Here is a 19,554-nt window from a genome sequence, read left to right as displayed (position 1 = left end):
AGCACCTGCAGCCCCCCACCATCTTTGGGGTCCCACTGCCCATGTCAGGACCACCAGGACCGGCTGTGCTTCACTTCCTGCCTGGCATCCAGAGTGACCCAAACTCCCACTGATCTGACCCATGGCAGAGCCTCCTGAGCACCATCCCCTCACCACTAAAAATAGATCCGAGCGGTTAAAAAAAAAAAAAGCCAACAGAAAAAAAAAGCCAACAGAAAAAAAAAGCCAACAGAAAAAAGATGAACAATGTCTGCTTGACCATCAAAGAGCAATCACAGTCATTTCGAGGCAGGAACACCTGAGAGGAGGACTTTCGGGTTGTGTTTTCTCTTTCTGCAGCAGATGGGCTTGGTTTTCTCTGAAATAGATGAAATCTCTCCTTGCCTGAGGCAATGGTATGTGGAGCTCCAGTGCTGGGGGCTGCCCCTCTTGTGGGCTTGGTGGGGCTGGAAAGGAGCCAAGGGAACAGTGGGTCAGAAGACAAATTCGTTTTCCTTTTGAACTTGTTACCCACTTGATTCCTATTTGTACAGAAAGACACAGATCTTGTGGGCTGAAACATGTGTGCTGGCCCCAACACTCATCTGAGAACTTGGCAATTCATTGCAGGAGTGGGCTGTGCTGTCAAGGTCACCTCCCGGGCCTGGGTCTGAGTGAGCAGTGTGTCACAGCTCTCTGGACCTGGCATGTCCACAGCTCTGCATGGCACAATCTAGGCCAATTGTTAAAAAATGCTGAATTTCCGTGTATTATCAACAAGGAGTTTTGTCAGAGCTGGCATCAAACACTCTGCTAGCAGAGGCGGGTTTTCAGAAGTCAGTATAGAAACGGTGGTGGAAAATGGGGTATTTTGAAGCTTTTGAATGAGCGATGTTGTGCACAGCGATCAGCCGATATATCTGACAGGCCACGCATGAACGTGTTTACCTGGTGCCACTGGAAAGATTTTCAGCAGCACCTTAAGTCAAACTCATGCCATCTTCTGCTTAGAGCGATTCTTGGCCAAGCTCATTCACCACAGAGGCATTTAGAAACATCAAAGATATTTAAAATACTTTATTTGACTTTAGTGCTTTTGAACAAGGGCATCGGGTGACAGGGGTAATGAGAATGGCTCCAAACTGAGAGAGGGCGGAAAGAAGTTCTTCCTTGTCTGACTGGTGAGGTCCTGGCACAGGTTGCCCAGAGAAGATGTGATTGCCCCATGCCTGGAAGTGTTCAAGGCCAGGTTGGATGGGGCTTGGAGCAATCTGGTCTAGTGGAAGGTGTCCCTGATCATTGCAGTGAATTTTCCGTTTGCGTTTGTTGAATTAGAGAATCCCACAATGAGTTGGAAGGGACTTTAAAGCTCATCTCGTTCCAGCCATGGGGTTGTTCCCCTCCAGACCAAGAGACACCTGCTCCAGATGGGCCTGGATCCTTTGACAGGTTCCTTATTTTCATGGCAGGCAGTTTTCCACCTTTCCCTTTGCCCTCCTATATTCTACAGCCAAAATGGCTCTTCTGCACACACTGAGGATAAATGAAAGATAGAAATAAATCGCTCTCCTCCAGACCTTCTCTCTGGGTTTTGCATTGCTGGAGGATCTGCTGGCTGAGAAGAGTAAAGGGGGATACAGACAACCCCACAGCCTCTGGTCAGAGCAGGACAGAGCTTTGTCTTTTGGCTCCACTCAGTGAGGCAGCATTTAGGAAACATTTTTTAGTGTGGGGGTTGGGAAGGAGGATCTTCTTGTTGGACTGAGGAGCAGGACCTCTCCATCCTCTTGGGGACAAGGAGGGGGAACCCAGAGCAGACAGACTGAGACTGGAGGACAGTCTGCAGTTCCCACAGCCAGGGCATTCCTTCTCACCTCTGTCTCTACCTGACAGCACTTTCTCATTTTCAAAAGAGTCAAGAGAACCACTAAAACACAGAGTCGCGCTGGGGTTTCATTTTTTGCCTCACTTCTCTCCACCGCCCTGCCTGTCCAGTGTGTAATGGAAATTTTACCGCAGCCGCTCGATGAGCAAACAGGAAGCCAGCAGAGAGCGCGGCAGCTCGCTGTGGCCCGGCTCGGCTCAGCCGGCTGACGAGAAAGGCCATAAAAACCGGCATGGGGGTGGCAGGGGGAGGAGAGCAGGCCAGAGGGGCCGGGGCTGGCAGCAGTGCAGGGGAGCTGGTCCTGGGGTCACAGGTAAGGCAGGCACTGCCCTGCACCTTCTTTTTCTTCTTTCTGCAAATGATTCCTGAGTATTTTCGGAAGTATTTTCCACTGTTCTTCTTGGGGCCAATTGGGAGGATTCTGACATACTTCATTCTTTGTACCAAGCTTACTAAAACTTGACCTTACTCAGAAAAACTAATTTTATTTGGCTTTATCCTCTTCTTTTTTCATCTTTGCAAGACCTTAATACAAACCTTAAAACCCCCCAAAGCTGCTCAGATTTCCAGTGGAGGTACTGGAGAACGTAAAGCTGGGCAGGGGTTCCACAATTCCCTTGCTCCTGTCAGAAAGATTTTTCTTCCCTTTCTCCAAAGGAAATCCAGAGTGCCTCCATTGAATAGTCTTGGCTGTGTGTGAGGTACCCAGAGCTGCATCTGGCTCAGTCCCCATCGCGGAAGCGGGAGGGTGTTTGGACCCAAACAAAGTAAGAAATCCAGAAAGGGCCTGAAAACAGATCACAGATTCCTTTCTTTGTGGTTTTTGTGACAGATTTCCAGGCTCACTCACTTCTTGCATGGAGCTCTTCAGTGCCTAACTGGCAAAACCCTTCCCTTCAATTTCATACTAAGTTCACTCATTCTGATTGATAAGCTTTTAACATTCATTTTTCCTTCAACTTGCTGAAAGAAGGGTGTAGCCGGGTGAGGTTGGTCTCTTCTCCCAGGTAACAAGTGACAGGATGAGAGGAAACAGCCTCAAATTGCATCTGGGAAGGGTTTAGGTTGGATATTAGGGAAAATCTGCTCACCAAAAGATTTGTCCAGCATTGGAACAGGGCAGTAGTGGGGTCACCACCTCTGGAGGGATTTAAAAGAAGTGTGGATGTGGCACTTAGGGACATGGTTTAGTGATGGGCTTGGCCATGCTGAGGGAATGGTTGGACTTGGTGATCTTAGAGGGCTTTTCCAACCCAAAATGGTTCTGTGATTCCATGATTCCTGGGGAGCATGCAGGGCAATGTGAGGAGGTTTGGGGGGCTCCCACATGTAACCCCCACCATTAAAACAGAGCCAAGGGGCTGCTTCTTTGTTGTCTCCTCCAAATTCTTCAGAGGCTGGGAAATCTAGTCAGGTATACAGTGTGAGGCACAAGGCACATGGCCGGGGGTTCGGCAGCTGCCCCAGTGAGGGGCACCTCGAGGACTGTCTAACCTGAGAATGGTGAAACATCAGGGTCAATCTCAGGTTCGTCAGCCCATGAGATGCCTTCTCCAGAGCGTGACGGGCAGCGCGGCCCCCACCAGCCCCATGGCTACCACCTCCACCTGGAGCACGGAGAAGCACAGCAGGGAGCAAGGGGGCCACCAGAGCTTCATCTGCACCCTGGCATGGCTGTTTGTGAGGTTGGGGAAGGACCAAAGTGGGTGTCAGCCCCCAAGGAGCAAAGGGAGGAAAATGGCGGGCAAATCCCACCTGTTCCTCAGGAGAAGCTGCTGGAAGCTCGGCCACACGTTAGCGCTGAAGGTGCCATGGTCGGCAGTGCAGCAGCTGCCGTGTGTGAGCTGCTGCTCATGTGACAGGAGGCTCTGAGTATCAAAAGCACCTAATTAGGAACATCTCCGACTCCCACCCGGATCTGTGCCTCTGTGCTCAGTGAGTGCAGCCCAGGGGTGAGTTTGGCATCCCTGAAAGCATCATTAACACATCGCTCCTCATATTCCTGACTAGAGGAAGAGAGAGTGACAGCCCTAAAAGTGACGATAATGAATCCCCAGGCAGTGCACGGGGCCCGTCAGCGCTGGATGTGTCAGTAATTTATGAAGGGAGCAGGAAAAAAAAGGGTATTTTTAATTTTTCAAGTTGAGCTTCCTAAATAAAACACAAGTCCAAGATACACTTGTTGGAATCGCTGTCTTTCCTACAATTAAATGACTCATCCTAAAGATAAACGGTCTAAAATGTTACCAGCCACAGCGCAGGCCACAGGGGCAAGGGGTGAACTGAGCTGCCTCTCTCTGTGCCTGCTCCCAGCCATGCCAGTGGCAGTGCAGGAGCAGCAATCCCTGCCCAGAGCCATTGGATCACTCTTCTAAGACAAGGTAGCCCCCAAATTCCCCTGAGTGATGCTCTGGGCATCAGCCCCTCCTGCTGCACTTCTCCCTGCCGCAGGCCCTGGCCCCTCCAAGTGCTGCTTCTGCAGAGCAGCCCTAGGAGATGGGGTAGAAGGGGTTTTTTGGAGAGACCTCAGCCCCACGTGTGGGGGAGCAGCCAAAATTGCTGAGCTGGACCCCCCCTGGACCCACCAAGTCCTGGCACGACTTCAAAAAGATTTAAAACCATGCTGGGAGCCCCCATGAGCAGCCAGGCAGCACAGTGGAGGCAGCTCCATTTCCCATGCTGGCCTCCAGTCACTGGTGGAGCTGATTTCGTCTCCTGATGGGATTTTGGGGTCTCATTTGCCCTCAGCCCCCAGCAGGTGTGGGGATGCCCTGGGAGCTGCAGACAGTGCTCCTGGCAGTGCAGCAGGGCCAGGCTCAGCACGGGTATCGGGGTAGGGGCAGCACAGGGTCAGGCATGGGGGACAGGAAGAGAAGCGGGCTCAGGTGGAGCACTGGAAATGAGAGCAGATCTCGATGATTCAGTGAAGAAAAGGACTTTAAAAGCTCACAAAGCCAGCAGGAGGCAGCTGCTCCCCCTTCCTGCCCACCCAGTGCTTGCTCTGCTGCTGCTGGGAGTTATTCTGCAGCCGAGGGGGCTCGGGGAACCCCCCCGCTTGCCACCCCCACAGACCTCTTGAACCTGTTCCAGTGACCCCCAGAACTCTGCAGAGCCCTTGCTTTTCGCGTGGCTCTTGCCGTGGAGGAGGATGGGGGAGGGGGTTCTTGCCATTCATCCAAGTTCTACCTAATGTTGGTTTTTCCCCTTCTCTTGAAAATACGTTCCTCGGGAGGGAATTTTAATTTTAGACAGCAGTGCTTCTGCAAGGTGAAGGAAGTGATTGCTGAGCTCTGAGGGCCAGGCAATGGAGGCTCCAGCAGGGAGGGAAGGAGGGAAAGGCAAAGGAACAGCCCGGGAGAAGAAGATGCCTTTGTGCTGTGTCGAAGAAGGGAAACTGTGCTCCAGAAGCGCATTTTGCTTCTGCAGTGAAGTTTTCATCTGTGTGATAGCAGGAGAGGGATCACTGGGAGGAGCTGGGAAGCAGCCGGGGCTGCCTTCACCAAACAGCCGCCGAAGGAGCCATCGGGAAAACTTTCCCTGCGACGTGAAACGCTGCAGAGCTCAGGGTGTGTGCCCCGGTGTGCCCCTCTGCCACGGGCACACGTGGCCCCGAGAGAATCGGGGGACTCCACAGGGGTGTCCAGGGGCCAGGTGCCGGGAAACCCCTCCTGGTGCAAGGTGGGAGCGTGGGGCTTGGCTGGCTGGTCCTGCTGCACCCCGATCACCCCGCCACGCGCAGGGGGTGTGTCGTGCACACACATGAATTCACACACACACCTCACACCCCTCCCAACGCCCCAGCTCCCCCTCACCTCCCGAACCCCCAACACTCAGAAAAACGCCCCTCACAACATTTGTGCCCGTTTGCATACGCACCCCTGCACATCCCCCACACCCCCACGGCCCCCGAACACTCGCCCCCTCACCCCACTTACCCCCCGGACTCACATGCCCATGAACCCCTGTGTCCCCCCTCCCAGACTCTGCCCCCCCTCCACATACCCCCATGCTCCCCCAGACTCTCACCCTCCCACGTGGTCCCCACACTGTCCCCTCCCTCCCCCCGTCCCCCCATGTCCCCCCGACTCTCCCCCCGTTCAGCACCGCGGACAGATCCCGGCCCCGCTCCAATCACGTGGCTCCCACCGCCCCTATATAGCGCGGGGCGCGGGCGGCGCGGAGCGGCGCGTCCTGCGGGAGGAGCGGAGCGAGCGGAGCGCCGGAGAGCGGTGAGACGCGCTCGGGGACCGGGACAGCCACCGCCACCCGCCGGCAGCCCCGGCACAACGAGGGGGATCCCGACCCCGGGGGTGTCTGGGGAGAGGAGGGTCTTATCCCGGGGTGGGGGGGGGGGGTGTCTCCTCGAGGGGGGGCCCCAGGTCCTGGAGGGTCCCGTCCCAGCTGCCGAGGGTGTCCCATGCCCGGGGGGAGTCCCATCCCGGGAAGCAGGGGTGTCCCGTCCCTGGGTGGGGGATCCCAGGCCGCGGGGGGGTCCCGTCCCCAGAATGGTCCCGTCCCAGGGACGGGGGGTGGAATTCCCATCGGCGGGGATGGGGATCCCGTCCCGGGGGCCTTCATCCCCGGGGAGCTTCATCCCTGGGGCGGGGGTCCCCAACGAGGTGAAGCCCCTCGAGTGACCCCTGACCGCAGCGGGGGGGATGTGGGGGTTCGGGGTGGGGGGGGCTGCTCTTGCAGGCTTCTGGCCCCGGAGTGGCTGCGATGCGGGTCAGGATGATTTCAGCTGCCTCCGTCCTCGTCCTGCTCTTCCTGCCCTCGGAGACCTGCTCCCCCCTGCAGTGGCCCCGGGGTCCATCCCGCAGGCTGACCCTGGCCCCCCAACTCACCTGGGAGTCCTGGATGGGAGCCCCGCGACCCCCGGTCCCTGCCACCGATCCCCTGCCCCAAAGACTGTGCCAGTTCCATGGGGCAGAGCCCACCCCGGCCCCCCGAGCCCGGCGGGCGCTGCAAACCGGCAAGAGGCGAGACGGAAAACCCAACTCGTTGGATCTCACCTTCCACCTCCTGCGCGAGTTCCTGGAAATGTCCCGGGAGGAGAGACTGGCCCAGAAGGCGCTCAGCAATAAACTCTTGCTGCAGAGTATAGGAAAATGAGGGAGGGTCGTTGGAGGTGGGGGAATGAAGGAGACCGACCCCGTAACAAGACACCACGGCAGAGCGGAGAACGGGGGGGATGCTGGGGGCTGCAGCCGTGCCCAGGGAGTCCCCACCTTGCCTGGCAGTGTTCCTGTCACTGCATCCCACGTGTCGCTGTTGTGCATTAAAGTCACACTTGTACCTGCCCTGCTGCTGTGCTCTTATGCTTCCCCATGGTCATAAACCTGTGGACCCAAACCAGGTCGCCCCAAAAACACCGGAGCACTCCCAGATGCTTCCTTGGGTGAGAAACATCAGCATAAAGAGCTCTGAGTGATGCAAGTAATGTCTCCCTGGCTGGAAGCTGAGACCCAACCAGGGCTTCTCCAGTATCCCCGTGAATGGTTCTGAAAGCTGCTGCTTCCCAACTTTGCAGCAAGTGTGCACCTTTTTGTGTCACAGTGGGTGCAGGAGGGGGACAGGGGAGCAGCTACAGTTCCTGCCCCAGGGACCCTGCACCCAGTGCCCATCCCAGGGATGGGTGACCTCTCCCACTTCCCAGCCAGCCCCACCGTGTCCCACAGCCCCTGCCTCTTGTGCTGAGTTCCAACGTGCAAATAAAGAAAGAAAAATCTGATGGGCACTTCTGCATTGAAAACATTTATTTTACAACAGTGGTTTCCGATAACTTAGCAATCTTTATTTTAGTTTATATTTGGACATACAAGACACAAATTACCATGCTAAAACAGAAAATAATTCCTTCTGCCGTCGCTGCGGGTATGTACAGGAGCTCAGTAGTATCGAGTGTTACAATCCACGAAGTTCAGACAGCCACGTCTACTTACAGACAACTCAAAGTATGGTCCTTTAGTAACATAACAAAATAGATATATGTCTATATTATAATTGCTTCTCAGATGCATTTATACTTCGATTGTGGTGGGTTTGGTTTGGGTTTTTTTTTTTACTATTTTTTTTCTTTTTTAAAGATGGGCTCCCCCTATCCCCCACCCCGCCCGAGTTGAAGTGCAGTGCAAATGCAGGCGTGTCTCTCCCGGCATCCTCAGCTCCCTCTGGCTCCATAAAGGGGCCAGGAACCCTAACCCCACGAGGAATTACACAGTTCAGGGCCTTGCTCACATGCAAAATGAACATAAACCGCCTGGGATGTCAGCAGTGACACCAACCGACCCATCCACACCCCGCCCCAGCAAGGCAGGCAATGGTGGGATGAGAGGGAGGAAGGAATGACAGCGATCGGCTCAGCATCCAGCAAGGAAACAGCGCGTTTGGAATTGGCAAACTTGGAGTTCATCAACCGTGATGGCCACAAACAGAACTTCAGCAGTACCAGCAGTAAAAATCTCCCCAATATTGCCCCATTTCTGCCGTGAAGCAGGAACCCCCGGTGTGCTGCATGTCGAGAAGAGCCCCTGGCAGGAACAGCCTGAGGAGGAGGAGGGCGGTGGCGACTCTATCCAGCATGGCTAGAGGGGACAGGGTGGGACTCACATGTAAATCAGCCACAACCGTCGTGCCTTCACATGGATCACTGCCAGCTTCAGGTGTAGGAATTTCAGTAACTCCAAGTCCTTATGGAACCAAGCTGCAAGAGGAGGGACGGTGCCCAGCCGTGCAAACACCACCACGCTGCTCATGTGGAAACTCCCCGAGCAGGGTGTGGGGAGCCAGAGGCACCTCTCCTACTCCTAGGACCCATTTATTTATACAACAGGCTCTTTCACTGTGTCCTCACCAGTCCCTCAACCCCACAGGTCGGGTTTGGGTTTTCCTGCAGCTGAGAGCAAAGCAGCACAACTGTGGCCACACAAAACTCACACCTTCCCCGTCTGGCTGAGTTCAGAGCACTACTTGGAGCCAAATCTCACGTTTTTACCACCAAAGAAAAACCCAAGGTGCACACCTGTTGTATAAATATATACATATGTGCATATATACATACATACACACACGTGATGCTGCAGCCCATGCCCTCAGCACGGGGTGGATCTTGCTCTGTGAGCTCACCCAGCCCCACTCCGGGGACTCCAGTGTGGTGAAAACTCGGGAAAAAACCCAAATCCATGTGTTCTATCACAGCTGCAGTGATGAGCACATTGACCACATCTAAACACGCCATGTGCAAGCTGCACAAGTTCCAGTCCCTCCAGAACTGCCCCTGTGCCCTCTGCCAGGTCTCCCTTCTCTCCTCCTAAGGAAAGCTGGAGCACACAGAGCCCAGTTCCAACCAGAGGAGCTGGGGCAAGGGGCAGCTCATGGAATTCAAGTAGATTGTTAAATTTTTTGAATGGTTTGACAAACAACTGCTCACAGACTGCAAGAGAACACCCACAGGGCTGGGAGAGGGAGCAGAGAAGACAACGGCACTCGGGAATGAAGAGCCAGTTTATATAAGAGCTTCCTCTATACATATACATACATATATATATATAACCACCAGAAATTCCCAGCATCTATCCTTTTAACACGAAAATGAACTGAGCATGTAACATTGGCATAATGAAAGTTCATCTTCCAGATTTCTGGCATTTGGCTTGTGCAAACATCAGACAGCCAGCTTCCCTCCCGTGGCTTCTCCTTGTAAAGGAAGTGTCTTCTTGGAAGAACACGGGAATTGCAGTCTTGCTGAGTCCCAGACAGTCCCAGTAAGCCTCCAAAGGCAGCTTGTGGAGGGGACCATGGATCTTGCGGGAGCTGAACACGGACAAATTTCCTGCCACCTGGTGAGCTACTGGCTACAATTCTTTTGAGAGATTTTAAGCAGCTGTTGGTGCAATGAGACACTACAAACTAGATGATCTCCACTAGAATACAGAGAAGCAGCACCAGATGCTGAAGCATGTGAAGTTTATATCGACCTGACACTATAAACTATAACTGGGGGGTTACGGTTCAGTGCTCCAAGATTAATGCATTTAAACACCATTCAGAATTACTGACACGAGGTGGGGGCTGCAAACTGCCCTGACCACCCTGCCAGAGTGACCTGTTAAACATGATGCCAAGATACAGGTGCACTGGGTACAAAAAACCTGCAGCATAAATTTCCTAAATTATCCAGAACTGGCAAAAAGATCTAAGGGCACAAAATAGTTGAGAGAAGCAGGTGCCTCTCTCAAGGAACATGTATAGTACAAACGCTCTGGAACAGCCCCCCAGAGTGCACTGGTGTCCCCCCACACCACAAAACTGCCTCACAGATGGGACAGGAATAGTTTTTCTGTCAGGCTCCTGCCCTGGTTACACCTGTGTGAGGTATTTACAGGCTGACAGGAAGGGTTTGGAGAGCTGCACTCCCCCGACCGCAGCCCTGCTGCAGGACTGGGTGTTTCTGTGCCATGCCCGAGCCCTCCTCCTCAGTTCTGCCCCTCCAAGCCTCCAAGAGCATCCCACTTTAAGAACACTAGGAGTGCTAATATCTAAAGCAGTTTAAAAATATTACAAATCTAAAAAGAAGACTAAAAAGGGAACATGGCTCTAAAACGTCACTGCATGGGACCAGCAAAAACCGACACCCTATGGGACGCCACCGAGATCTTACATAAATTTATATACAGATAAATATTTAAGAATTTCCTACAAAAATCACTAACAAAATGAGACTGGCATTTAAGGGGTGCAATGCCCCTTCAGTACAGTGCGTTTAGGATGTTCCCATCCCCAGGGAGGATGGGCAGGACAGATCCAGCACCTCCTTTTCCAGCAGCTCCACACGCCAGGAGGGACAGCTGGCACCTGAGCGCTCTCGGCAGCAGCTTTCCCTCCCACCTAAGCAAGGAATGGCTCTCCATACACCACAGGGATAAATCAGTACCCTGAACACCAGCTCTCCAGATGGGATTCACCCCAATGGAGCTACAAGTGCTAAGAAAATCAGTGCTGGAGAGGTTGGAGGAGCCGGATGGAGGCAGCTGAAGGACTGGAATGGAGGACTCAGGCAACTCATACAAATGATACAACTTTAAAGAAACAAATAAATACTGGCAACACGCTGGACAGAGATGGACAGTGCTCAGGTTTGATTTTGGAGGGAAACATTCTGCACTAACCCAGGTCAGGCCGCAGCGCTGGAACGCTGCAGCTCTCCTCGCCCAAGCTCAGAACTCCTGTCTGAGCTTCTCTGCCAGATTTTAAATCATTATTCCCAATAGAACTTTGCATTTACTAGGAGTCTACTTGGCCATTATGAAGTGCAACTCGTGTTAGAGCCCAGGGTACTCTTGTACCTTTCCTCCAGGAGGGAAAAAGTGGGCATTAATGTACTTATGTGCCAATGACATGGTTTGGGCTTTAAAGAAGGATTGTTTAAATCACTTCCTTACATAGTTCAGGAAGAACTTCACTAATACACAACAATCCTAAACTCAGAGATTAGACAGTAACATGGGCAAACTTGAAACAGCTTCAAAAAACATGAATATTCATCTAGAATTATGTTTTCCCATCATTCCCTGTAACTGAGATCTCAGAACAGTTTCCCTTGGAGCATCTAACATCACTCTGGCACATAACAGACTAATTTCCTGTTCACACACCACCCACAGACAGAACCGACAGGAAAGCAGTCTCTCTCCAGACTCATCCCTTGCTAAGCAAAGAACTAGAACTGCAAACTTATCCTGGATGTCATCCTTCCCCACAGATAACTGTTCTGCCTCTGGTCCTCACGTGCTGCCCACACTTCAGTTCCCTTGTCAGGAGCCTCTGGAGTGACTCCAGGTGTGTCACACACCTCCCTGGAGCCACAACTTCCCACCAGCCTCTCTGCTTCTGTAGAAACTGCCCAGAGAGGTTAAGAAATAAGAGTATTATCCCAAATTAACAGTGACAACCAGCCCCCAGCACTGAGGGCAAAGCTGCTCTGCAGTGGAGCAACACCCAACAACCATCTCTGTCTTATCCACTGAGATGAACATGGGGACAGGGAATGGAACAGCTCCCGGGGAACAGCCCCTTCCTCATTCATTGACTCACTCCGATCAGCCACGCTCATTTACAAAGCCAAAAAACCTCAACACCTTTTTTTTTTTTTTTTAAATTGTGTTCTCAAGAACACAATTTGCACAGATATGGGCAATTTTAACTGGTGAATGTGGAGAGGACAAAGCCTGCACATGTCCAAGCATATTCCAGAGTGCAATTCTACACCAAGAATAGGCTTCAGGCAAAATCTACAGGGACAGACAAAGTGATATTGGGTTTAAGCCTAAAAATGGCTTTTTGTTCTAAGGGGTCAAAGAAAGACATTAACTAAATAAGGACCTCAAGCCAAATCATACAGAAATGTCCTCAAGGCCATCCAAGTCAGGAAAAGTTAGAAGTATCTTGCAGTAAACCACCACATTTCAGGTCTGTAAGGACCCTGGGCAAAGAAGAAAAGACTTAAGGAGTGTGCTGCTGAAACTGAGCCATTAATTAAAAGTAACAGGTTTTTTTGGGAATTTTTGGGGCCAGATGTGGTACTAAAATCATGCTGATCTGCAGCAAGCTCCCATGCAGGCAAACGTGCTTGTACCAACAGCCACAGCAAAGTCTGGGTGTGCAAGCACTCCTCACTGAGCACTGAGACCGTGGGGAGAACATGTTCTCCTCCCCAGCACACTGAACATGGTTTCATGGCAGATTTCACGTGCTCCATCCTTGCTGCTCATGCAAAGACAGCAGGAAAATATATTCAGAATGGTTCTCTGGGTCCCTGCCCTTTCCTGGTGGTTTATGTGCAGACCAAAGGATCTTTACCCTGCTCCAAAGCACCACCTGGAGATGAGCTGGTGAGGGAGCAGCAGACATGGAGGGAAGGTATCAACAGCCCCTCCACAGAAAGAGGGGACAAACAAATCAGGGAGATGGGGGTACAAGGGACAGTAGAGGCATTGTGATATAAAACCGTGACAATCAAAATTAACGAGGCTGTAATTACCCGCTGAAAGTGCCAAGTGTGGGTTCTCTGGAGCTGTTCTAGATCCTGACTCTGTATCATCTAAAGCATGACTATGGACAACAAAATACACCAGCTGCCTAAAATGCCTTTTTAACAGTTAAACCTCAATAAACCACAGTTTCTAGAACAGAATTCAGACTTGATTTGGTTTCAAAATAGTACAGGAAACCTTTCAGTGGTTTCCACATAGTTGTTCCAAGGAAAAGAGAAACACTGGTGTAAACAAATCTAAATGCAAGACAATGTGCAAATTATACAATATAAACACAAAGAAAGGTGGTTTGTTCTTAAAAATTCATTTAAGTACTCCACAAAGATGTTCATGAGAAAATTAAAGGGTTAGTGTATTATAACAGCTTTAAAAAAAGACATGTAATACCCCATTTGCCTATTAAAATCTTAACTTATTAGAACAAATTTTTAAAAACCAATTGTTTTTAAACATTTCTGCTGTTGCCTACTGTCTGCATTTTACTCATTTGCTCAGTGAGAGCCAGTTAACCAGTTTCACTTTAAGATTCTCATGCATTCAGAAACAAAGCTGCACTATTTGGTCTTTAGCATTACAGGAAAACAACTGAACTCAAATCAAAACAGAATTGTGCTTGGAGTTAAAATCCCACTGCCACCACCACAGGAGCCCATTCCCAGTTGGTTTTGGTTCCATTGTCACTGGAGATCGCCTCATACACAATGAGCTGTTCAATTTACTGTTCAAAGATTGGCAACTCTCCCTTTTTATTTTTCAAGGTAGATTTATTTAAGCTGAAAACCAGCATTAACGAGGACTCCAGCTCTGCAGGACTGGCATTTTTTGGTTCTTGGCTTTGTAAACTTCCTTAGATAATAACGCAGGACTAGAAGGAGGAATGAAAGAATTGGTTTGTTGCACTCAAATGAAAATCCTCAACTTCTAAAGGTCTTCGACAGCTCAACTGTACAGAAGAACAGTGGCTTCTGTGACACTTTTAAAATCTCATTTTTAGGCCAGTACTGCCGCTTAAAATGCAGAATGTCTCCATCGCACTGATATTGTGACAACTCAATACGTTACACCACAGACATGTAACATAACTCCATACATGCTATAAAAAAAAACCAAACAAAAGAGGAGAAAAAAATAAAAGAAAGGAAACAAATAAGACCGTAGCTAAACTGCTTTAAATACTGCATGCTACAGCACTTCACGTATCATCGAGATACGACACTGAAAGGTGACAAAAGGCTGAAGGGATTACAAAATATTTTCGGCAGGTTGGAAAGCTGCCTTCTTACTGTGGCAGAATTATTCCCCCTCCCCGTTCTCTACTTCTAATGTTCATGATTCTAGTGTTGAGTTGGCCATGTATTTTTTTTTTTTTATCCATTCTAATGACAGTGTTTCCTTAACTTAATTAAATCCATCAGTGTGGTAGCTGGGGTGAGAGTCAGCTGTGAGCTGGGTTGTCTCTGTGGCTGATGCTGGCTGTATCACAATAGGTGCGTCTGAGGCCTCTGAAAAGCGAAGACAAAAGGCTTAGCACACCAAGGAACAAACACAGCACTGTATGTTTTGGTAAGCACAAGTCACACCTCCCTACAACCCTCTGATAACACCATTTTACACTCCTCTAGGAGCATGATATTAATTCCCTGATTTTCAGTGTGCACACAACAGCATTCACCTCAACTCTATGTGTGGAATGTTTATAATATTTCCTTCTTCCTGTAAAAGCAGCTGATCCTCACCCACCATTCAGCACTGCCCATTAAAAATGTCATCACAGCATACACAAGGCTCTACAATATTTTAAATGAGTGATTTAATCCTACAGAAACAGCTTCACAAACAGTATTAGAGCTACAAGGGTAGCAGTGTCAGTTCCTCTACACCTGACGCAGTTAACACTGCCTTGACACCCCCAACCTTTGGATACGAGAGCCCCTTTCTGAAATCCCACATGGTTGGCCCACATGTTACCCCAGGAAGTGGGAGGAACCTAATGATAGTCACTGACTGCTTTGTGGCTGATCCCACTGGGTTTAGTGAAGACTCTCTGGGAGTTTTTAGCAACTCCATCTCCAGTGTCAGCATCACCCATGTAACTCTTGTGGCACTAACATTCCCTGCTCATCATCCACACCCCAGGACCTGATTTCTCCCCAACCAACTCACTGAGCACTCCAGCAGGGACTGATGTTCATCCTAGAGAGCTCGCAGGGTTTTCACCTACCCCTTTCATCTGACTGCAACTGTGCCTCCAAGTCCTCTGGAGAGACATAGAATTCCTGCTCTTCGCCTTCGGGAGGTTTCGGTTTACACTTCCCACAGCAACAATTACAGCAGCAGCACAGACAGCAGCAGCAGTAGCAGCCTGTGATGAGCCCACAGAACACAAACAAGGCCTGCAGAGGACAAAAACCACAGAAATAGTCATAACCTGTGTCTCCTGTGCCATGACCACAGAGTTTGTGAGACTTGGATACAGAATCAGAGAGAAAAATCACAGCAGTGCAGAGAGAGAACTCAGTAGCTACAGCTTTGTACTTCATCACCGAGAAATACTTAAAATTATGTGCAAAAGTGGCTACGATTCCCACATTTTACACTGAGGTGAATACTGCCAGCCTGGTTTGCTTGAATGATTCCCACAATTTAAGTTAAGTGGACTATTTTGCTGTATCTGGAAGAAGGTACAGGTCTAATAAGTGCATCTGTACTAAAATCCAGGTGTACAACAGTTCAGGACAGGCTGTAACATGCATAAATAACCCTGGAAAAGACTGAGCTGTACCAGCTGATGCACAGGTCATGATGTACCTATGACAGGGACCTGGAGCAGCCCAAGACTGTGGACATGGCTGAGGATTGATGCTCCCAGTATGTGAGCAAGGCAGCTCCAAGCAAGCCAGGTCTGCCAGGTGCTTATCACAGTGACAATGGGCTAAAGTGAAGTCTTCCTATAGGTCTCTGTACAACTGTTTGAAAAAAATAGTTTTACAGATAGCAAACCAGCAGGGTGATATAATTATTGTCTTCCTTAGGGGAATCAAGAGATGAGGCAATGCTGGAGAAGGGTAGAAAAATGGACCTGTGCAATGAAATGTAAGGAGATTTTCTCCTGTGTGAGCCCAAGCTCACAGTCAGGACTCATTTTGCAAAATTATTTAGCAGATATTACTAGAGAATACCCCCCAAATCCTCATCTCTTCTAAATCTACTGCAAGAGTCCAAGCTTCAATTAGTAACCCAGGTCTTGCTTATTAGACCTGTATCACTGGAAGTTCCTAGAAAAATACTTCTGAACTCTAGATCATGACACAGTAAGAGAAGGTTAATTAACCCAGTGTCAGAAAACCAGCAATTTCCAAAGGTAAAACCAAGCACACTTAGCAAATGGAGCTCTCTAAGAGTTTCCAATACCAACCCAGAATAACTTCTGTGCCCTTTTATTTACCTTTGCCCACCAGCTGGACAGCACGAAGTATGTGTTCACATTTTCTTCACCAAACTGCTCTGCTACATAGAGCCCCAGAGACCCATACTTATCGTAAATGTTCCGCTTTGTGGCATCGGTCAATATTGCGTGGGCATTATTGATCTCTTTAAATTTTTCTGCTGCCTCTGGATTATCAGGGTTTTTATCAGGATGATATTTCAATGCCAGTTTCCTGCAGAAAGAAAAAAAGAGAATAAAAAACGGGGTTTGGGTTCCTGTTTTTTGATTTATTTTTTTCTAATTCCGTAGCCTGCCACTCAAGGGAGACTTTCAAGTTCTGTTTTCCTTCATCTGTGATTCAATTTCCCTGATGATTCTTCCTTAGATGATAATAAAAGGCTACAGCAGTGTCTAGTTCACAGAATTGACTTCAGACTGTTGGATTTGACCCTCGGAAATCCAATGGAAAAAAGTAAGAGACATTGAATAAAAATAGGTTTGGGTTTTTTTTATCCTCAGCTCCAGCAATTTCCACCAGTAAGTTTTGCTCCTGCTACAGCAAAGACACACCACAAGTCTAAGGTATAGCACCAAAGAGTAAATAAAGGCAAATTGCCACAGCTGCTTGAAGAGTGTCTGAACTGCTGCTTCTGCAGTGTCTGAACACAAAAATAGAACGGACGATCACTTGTGGTTAATTCACCAATTCCTGTGCAGGAACAAAGTACTTTTCACTTCAAGCTTTGCTAGAATAGAAAACACTTCTGAGTTTCAAGACATCAGGAAATCACAACGCACCTCCCCTAATCAGGCCAGATCTCTTACAACTAACAAAAAAATCAGATTAAGCATTGATAAATGTGCTAGTTCTCACATGGCCCAGGCTATTTACAGACATCAGTAGAAATAACTGGTCAAACACCTCCTTATGAACAGAAAATACATGCTCCCAAGTAGAAAAATGACACAGAGGCAAATGCTGGCAGTTCTCTGCCACCATGAAAGGTACTTGTCCTCCTACAGAAAATGACCACACAGTCACACATATGAGAAGAACAGGACATGTCAGCTTTGCAGTGGGGAAATGTTTAGACAAATATAAAACAAAGATGTGTGCAAGCACTTGGATGTGCCTGCAAGTATCTCACAGCATTTAAAACCCAGCCTGAGTGTGCCCTTGGGTCACTTCACTGTGCATGATGCTGCTCCAGTAAATCATGGCCATGGCTGCCACTTGTGCCCCAGCCTCAGCGAGGGCTGAAATAATCACAAAAGGTTTTATAAACCTGGAAAGGGCTTAGTCAGGCTGCAATAATTCAATATTTTTATTTCTCGTTTCCTACACATACACAAAGCCCACAGCCCCTAGGCCAGCAAAGGATGTTCAGACTGAACATGATAAAGGAGCAGCAGAGGAAACAAGATGAGCTGAAGGTTCAGATAAGTGTGAAGCAGCCACATTTCACCCCAGGATCTCAAGGGGTTGTTCCTCCAAAGGAAAAACTCACAGTCTTTCCCCTCAGGAAGGTAAAATTATTTTCCAGCTGCTTGAAGATAAATTATTCAAACTTCCACTTACAGCTTTTAGGAAGGCAAAGCTAATTTTTGAGAATCTGTGGACCTGGTTTATTCCTAGACTTCACCATGTAGTTGCCATCAGTATTAAAAATGTAACTTTGGAAGGGAAAAAGTTTCGGTAAAAGTTAAAAACTAAAGGAAAACAATTTTGCAACGAGTATCCTCATGGAAAGATGATGCTGACCCCTAGTGTAATCCAAACACATTGCCACTGGTCACAGCAGCAACTGCATTTCAGCAGATTTATGGGGAATGTGGAAAGGAAGAAGTTACGGGACTCTTTTTTTGTAGTTTTTATTTGGTTAGTATGAAGCCATTTCATGTGCCCAACTCTTAAGGAAAGAGACACAGAAAAAAATTTGTCTTTTAAACTAATAACTCCACAAAGAATAAGAAATTTTGAATAGAATTCTAGGAAAAAGTAATCATTGATACTCTATTTTCATCCTTATTTGTGTCTTTAATCTCTATCTCTGTGTGCCAGAAGTGGAAATGATGGACATATCTGTGGTCCCCCTAAGACAGACACGAGGCTACATAACAGGAGGAGTCTGACTCTGATCATGGTCTTAAAATTCTGCTCAAATTTAGGCAAAGACCTTCCAGAATGACACTCTACATTTGAGAATTTAACTTACTAGACGTAAGATGGAAAAATTAAAGCCTAGGCATATTTTCACACCCCCTTTTGCAAGAAGCAACCATGTTTTCACCTGTTTTTCCCACATACTTTTCTTGCAAAAGGTCTAAATAAACCAACTCAGGCTCCTACATCAGTAGACCATTTGCTGAACACTGGATTAAAGCCATTTGTGCTGTTGGGACAGGCATAAAACTCAAAGCTTTACCTGTAAGACTTTTTGATATCATCTGAAGTGGCATTTTTGTCCAGCCCCAGCACATGGTATAATGACTCCCCAGAGGTAGAGAGCGAGCGTTGCCTCTGGTCTGCCATCTTGAGCTAACCTGAGGAGAGAACTGGCCCCTGTCAAAAAAATAAAGATTAAGAAATGCTTAAGCAAAGGAAAAAAACAGACCTCCTTATGCAAATCATCCTTTAAAACTGTTTGCACATCAAGATTCAACTTTAATAAAATGTGCTTTGAAAAGGCTCTTTACACATGTGGAAGGTAAAAAGTTATAAAATTCAGTGAATTATCAGTGAAAACAACTATTACATTGTTGGCACAACACCAGCCACCCTGAATCCCCACTGTATATACTCAACTCTTCTTTCCAAAAAGCCCAAATCAACAGCTGAGGTGCAGATATAGCTACGTACTAAATAAAACATCTATAAAGTCACCTCATCTTAATTTTAAGGTAATTTATTTGTGATCATACCTATAAAAACAACACGACAACAGAGAAGTTGCTGTTAAGTTGAGGCTGCCTTTTTGCACCACATTGGCATTGGGATAACTGACTTAATTTGTATTATCTATTTCAGAAATTACATTAAAAAACCAAAACAAACTTCCCCACAACTCCCAAACCCCAGTCCCCCATCTTATCACCAACATCAGGTCAAACAGAATCCTTAGATAAATCCAGTGTGACCAAGCCTGTGCATTCCACAAGGATAGAGGGAATGTCTGCCCAGAGAGCAGATCTCCTCTCTCATCATTTAAAGT

At 48.5% G+C, this 19,554-nt stretch overlaps 2 protein-coding genes across 7 annotated transcripts in view; one reads left to right on the top strand and one right to left on the bottom strand.

The window, feature by feature from the left end:
• The first annotated feature begins 5,937 nt into the window (after positions 1–5,937).
• Positions 5,938–7,552, top strand: LOC138121147 (urocortin-like). Its single transcript, XM_069034388.1, has 2 exons — positions 5,938–6,093; positions 6,560–7,552. Exons 1-2 carry the CDS (start codon positions 5,938–5,940, stop codon positions 6,974–6,976), a joined length of 573 nt encoding a protein of 190 aa, XP_068890489.1. The 3' UTR covers positions 6,977–7,552.
• A 40-nt stretch (positions 7,553–7,592) lies between these two features.
• Positions 7,593–19,554, bottom strand: part of DNAJC5 (DnaJ heat shock protein family (Hsp40) member C5) — a 31,113-nt gene continuing 19,151 nt past the window's right edge. For all 6 annotated transcript variants that reach the window (XM_069033826.1, XM_069033821.1, XM_069033827.1 and 3 more), the window contains 4 exons: positions 18,769–18,905; positions 16,361–16,574; positions 15,137–15,308; positions 7,593–14,417 (listed from right to left, as the gene is read on the bottom strand). In XM_069033826.1, the coding sequence (XP_068889927.1) occupies positions 14,314–14,417; positions 15,137–15,308; positions 16,361–16,574; positions 18,769–18,875 (597 nt within the window). In that variant the 5' untranslated portion in view covers positions 18,876–18,905 and the 3' untranslated portion in view covers positions 7,593–14,313. The remainder of the gene's footprint in view (positions 14,418–15,136; positions 15,309–16,360; positions 16,575–18,768; positions 18,906–19,554) is intronic.

This window comes from Aphelocoma coerulescens, chromosome 20 (genome assembly GCF_041296385.1).
Source record: "Aphelocoma coerulescens isolate FSJ_1873_10779 chromosome 20, UR_Acoe_1.0, whole genome shotgun sequence".
NCBI lineage: Eukaryota > Metazoa > Chordata > Aves > Passeriformes > Corvidae > Aphelocoma > Aphelocoma coerulescens.
The sequence above is the reverse complement of the archived record's forward strand: the minus strand, read 5'-3'. Positions and strand labels throughout refer to the sequence as shown.

Bases quoted from the DNA above. Each gene is read 5' to 3' on its own strand.
- LOC138121147 (XM_069034388.1), top strand. From the start codon at position 5,938: ATGTCCCCCCGACTCTCCCCCCGTTCAGCACCGCGGACAGATCCCGGC. The intron at 6,094-6,559 runs GTGAGACGCGCT...CTGCTCTTGCAG, and splicing joins GAGCGGAGCGCCGGAGAGCG to GCTTCTGGCCCCGGAGTGGC.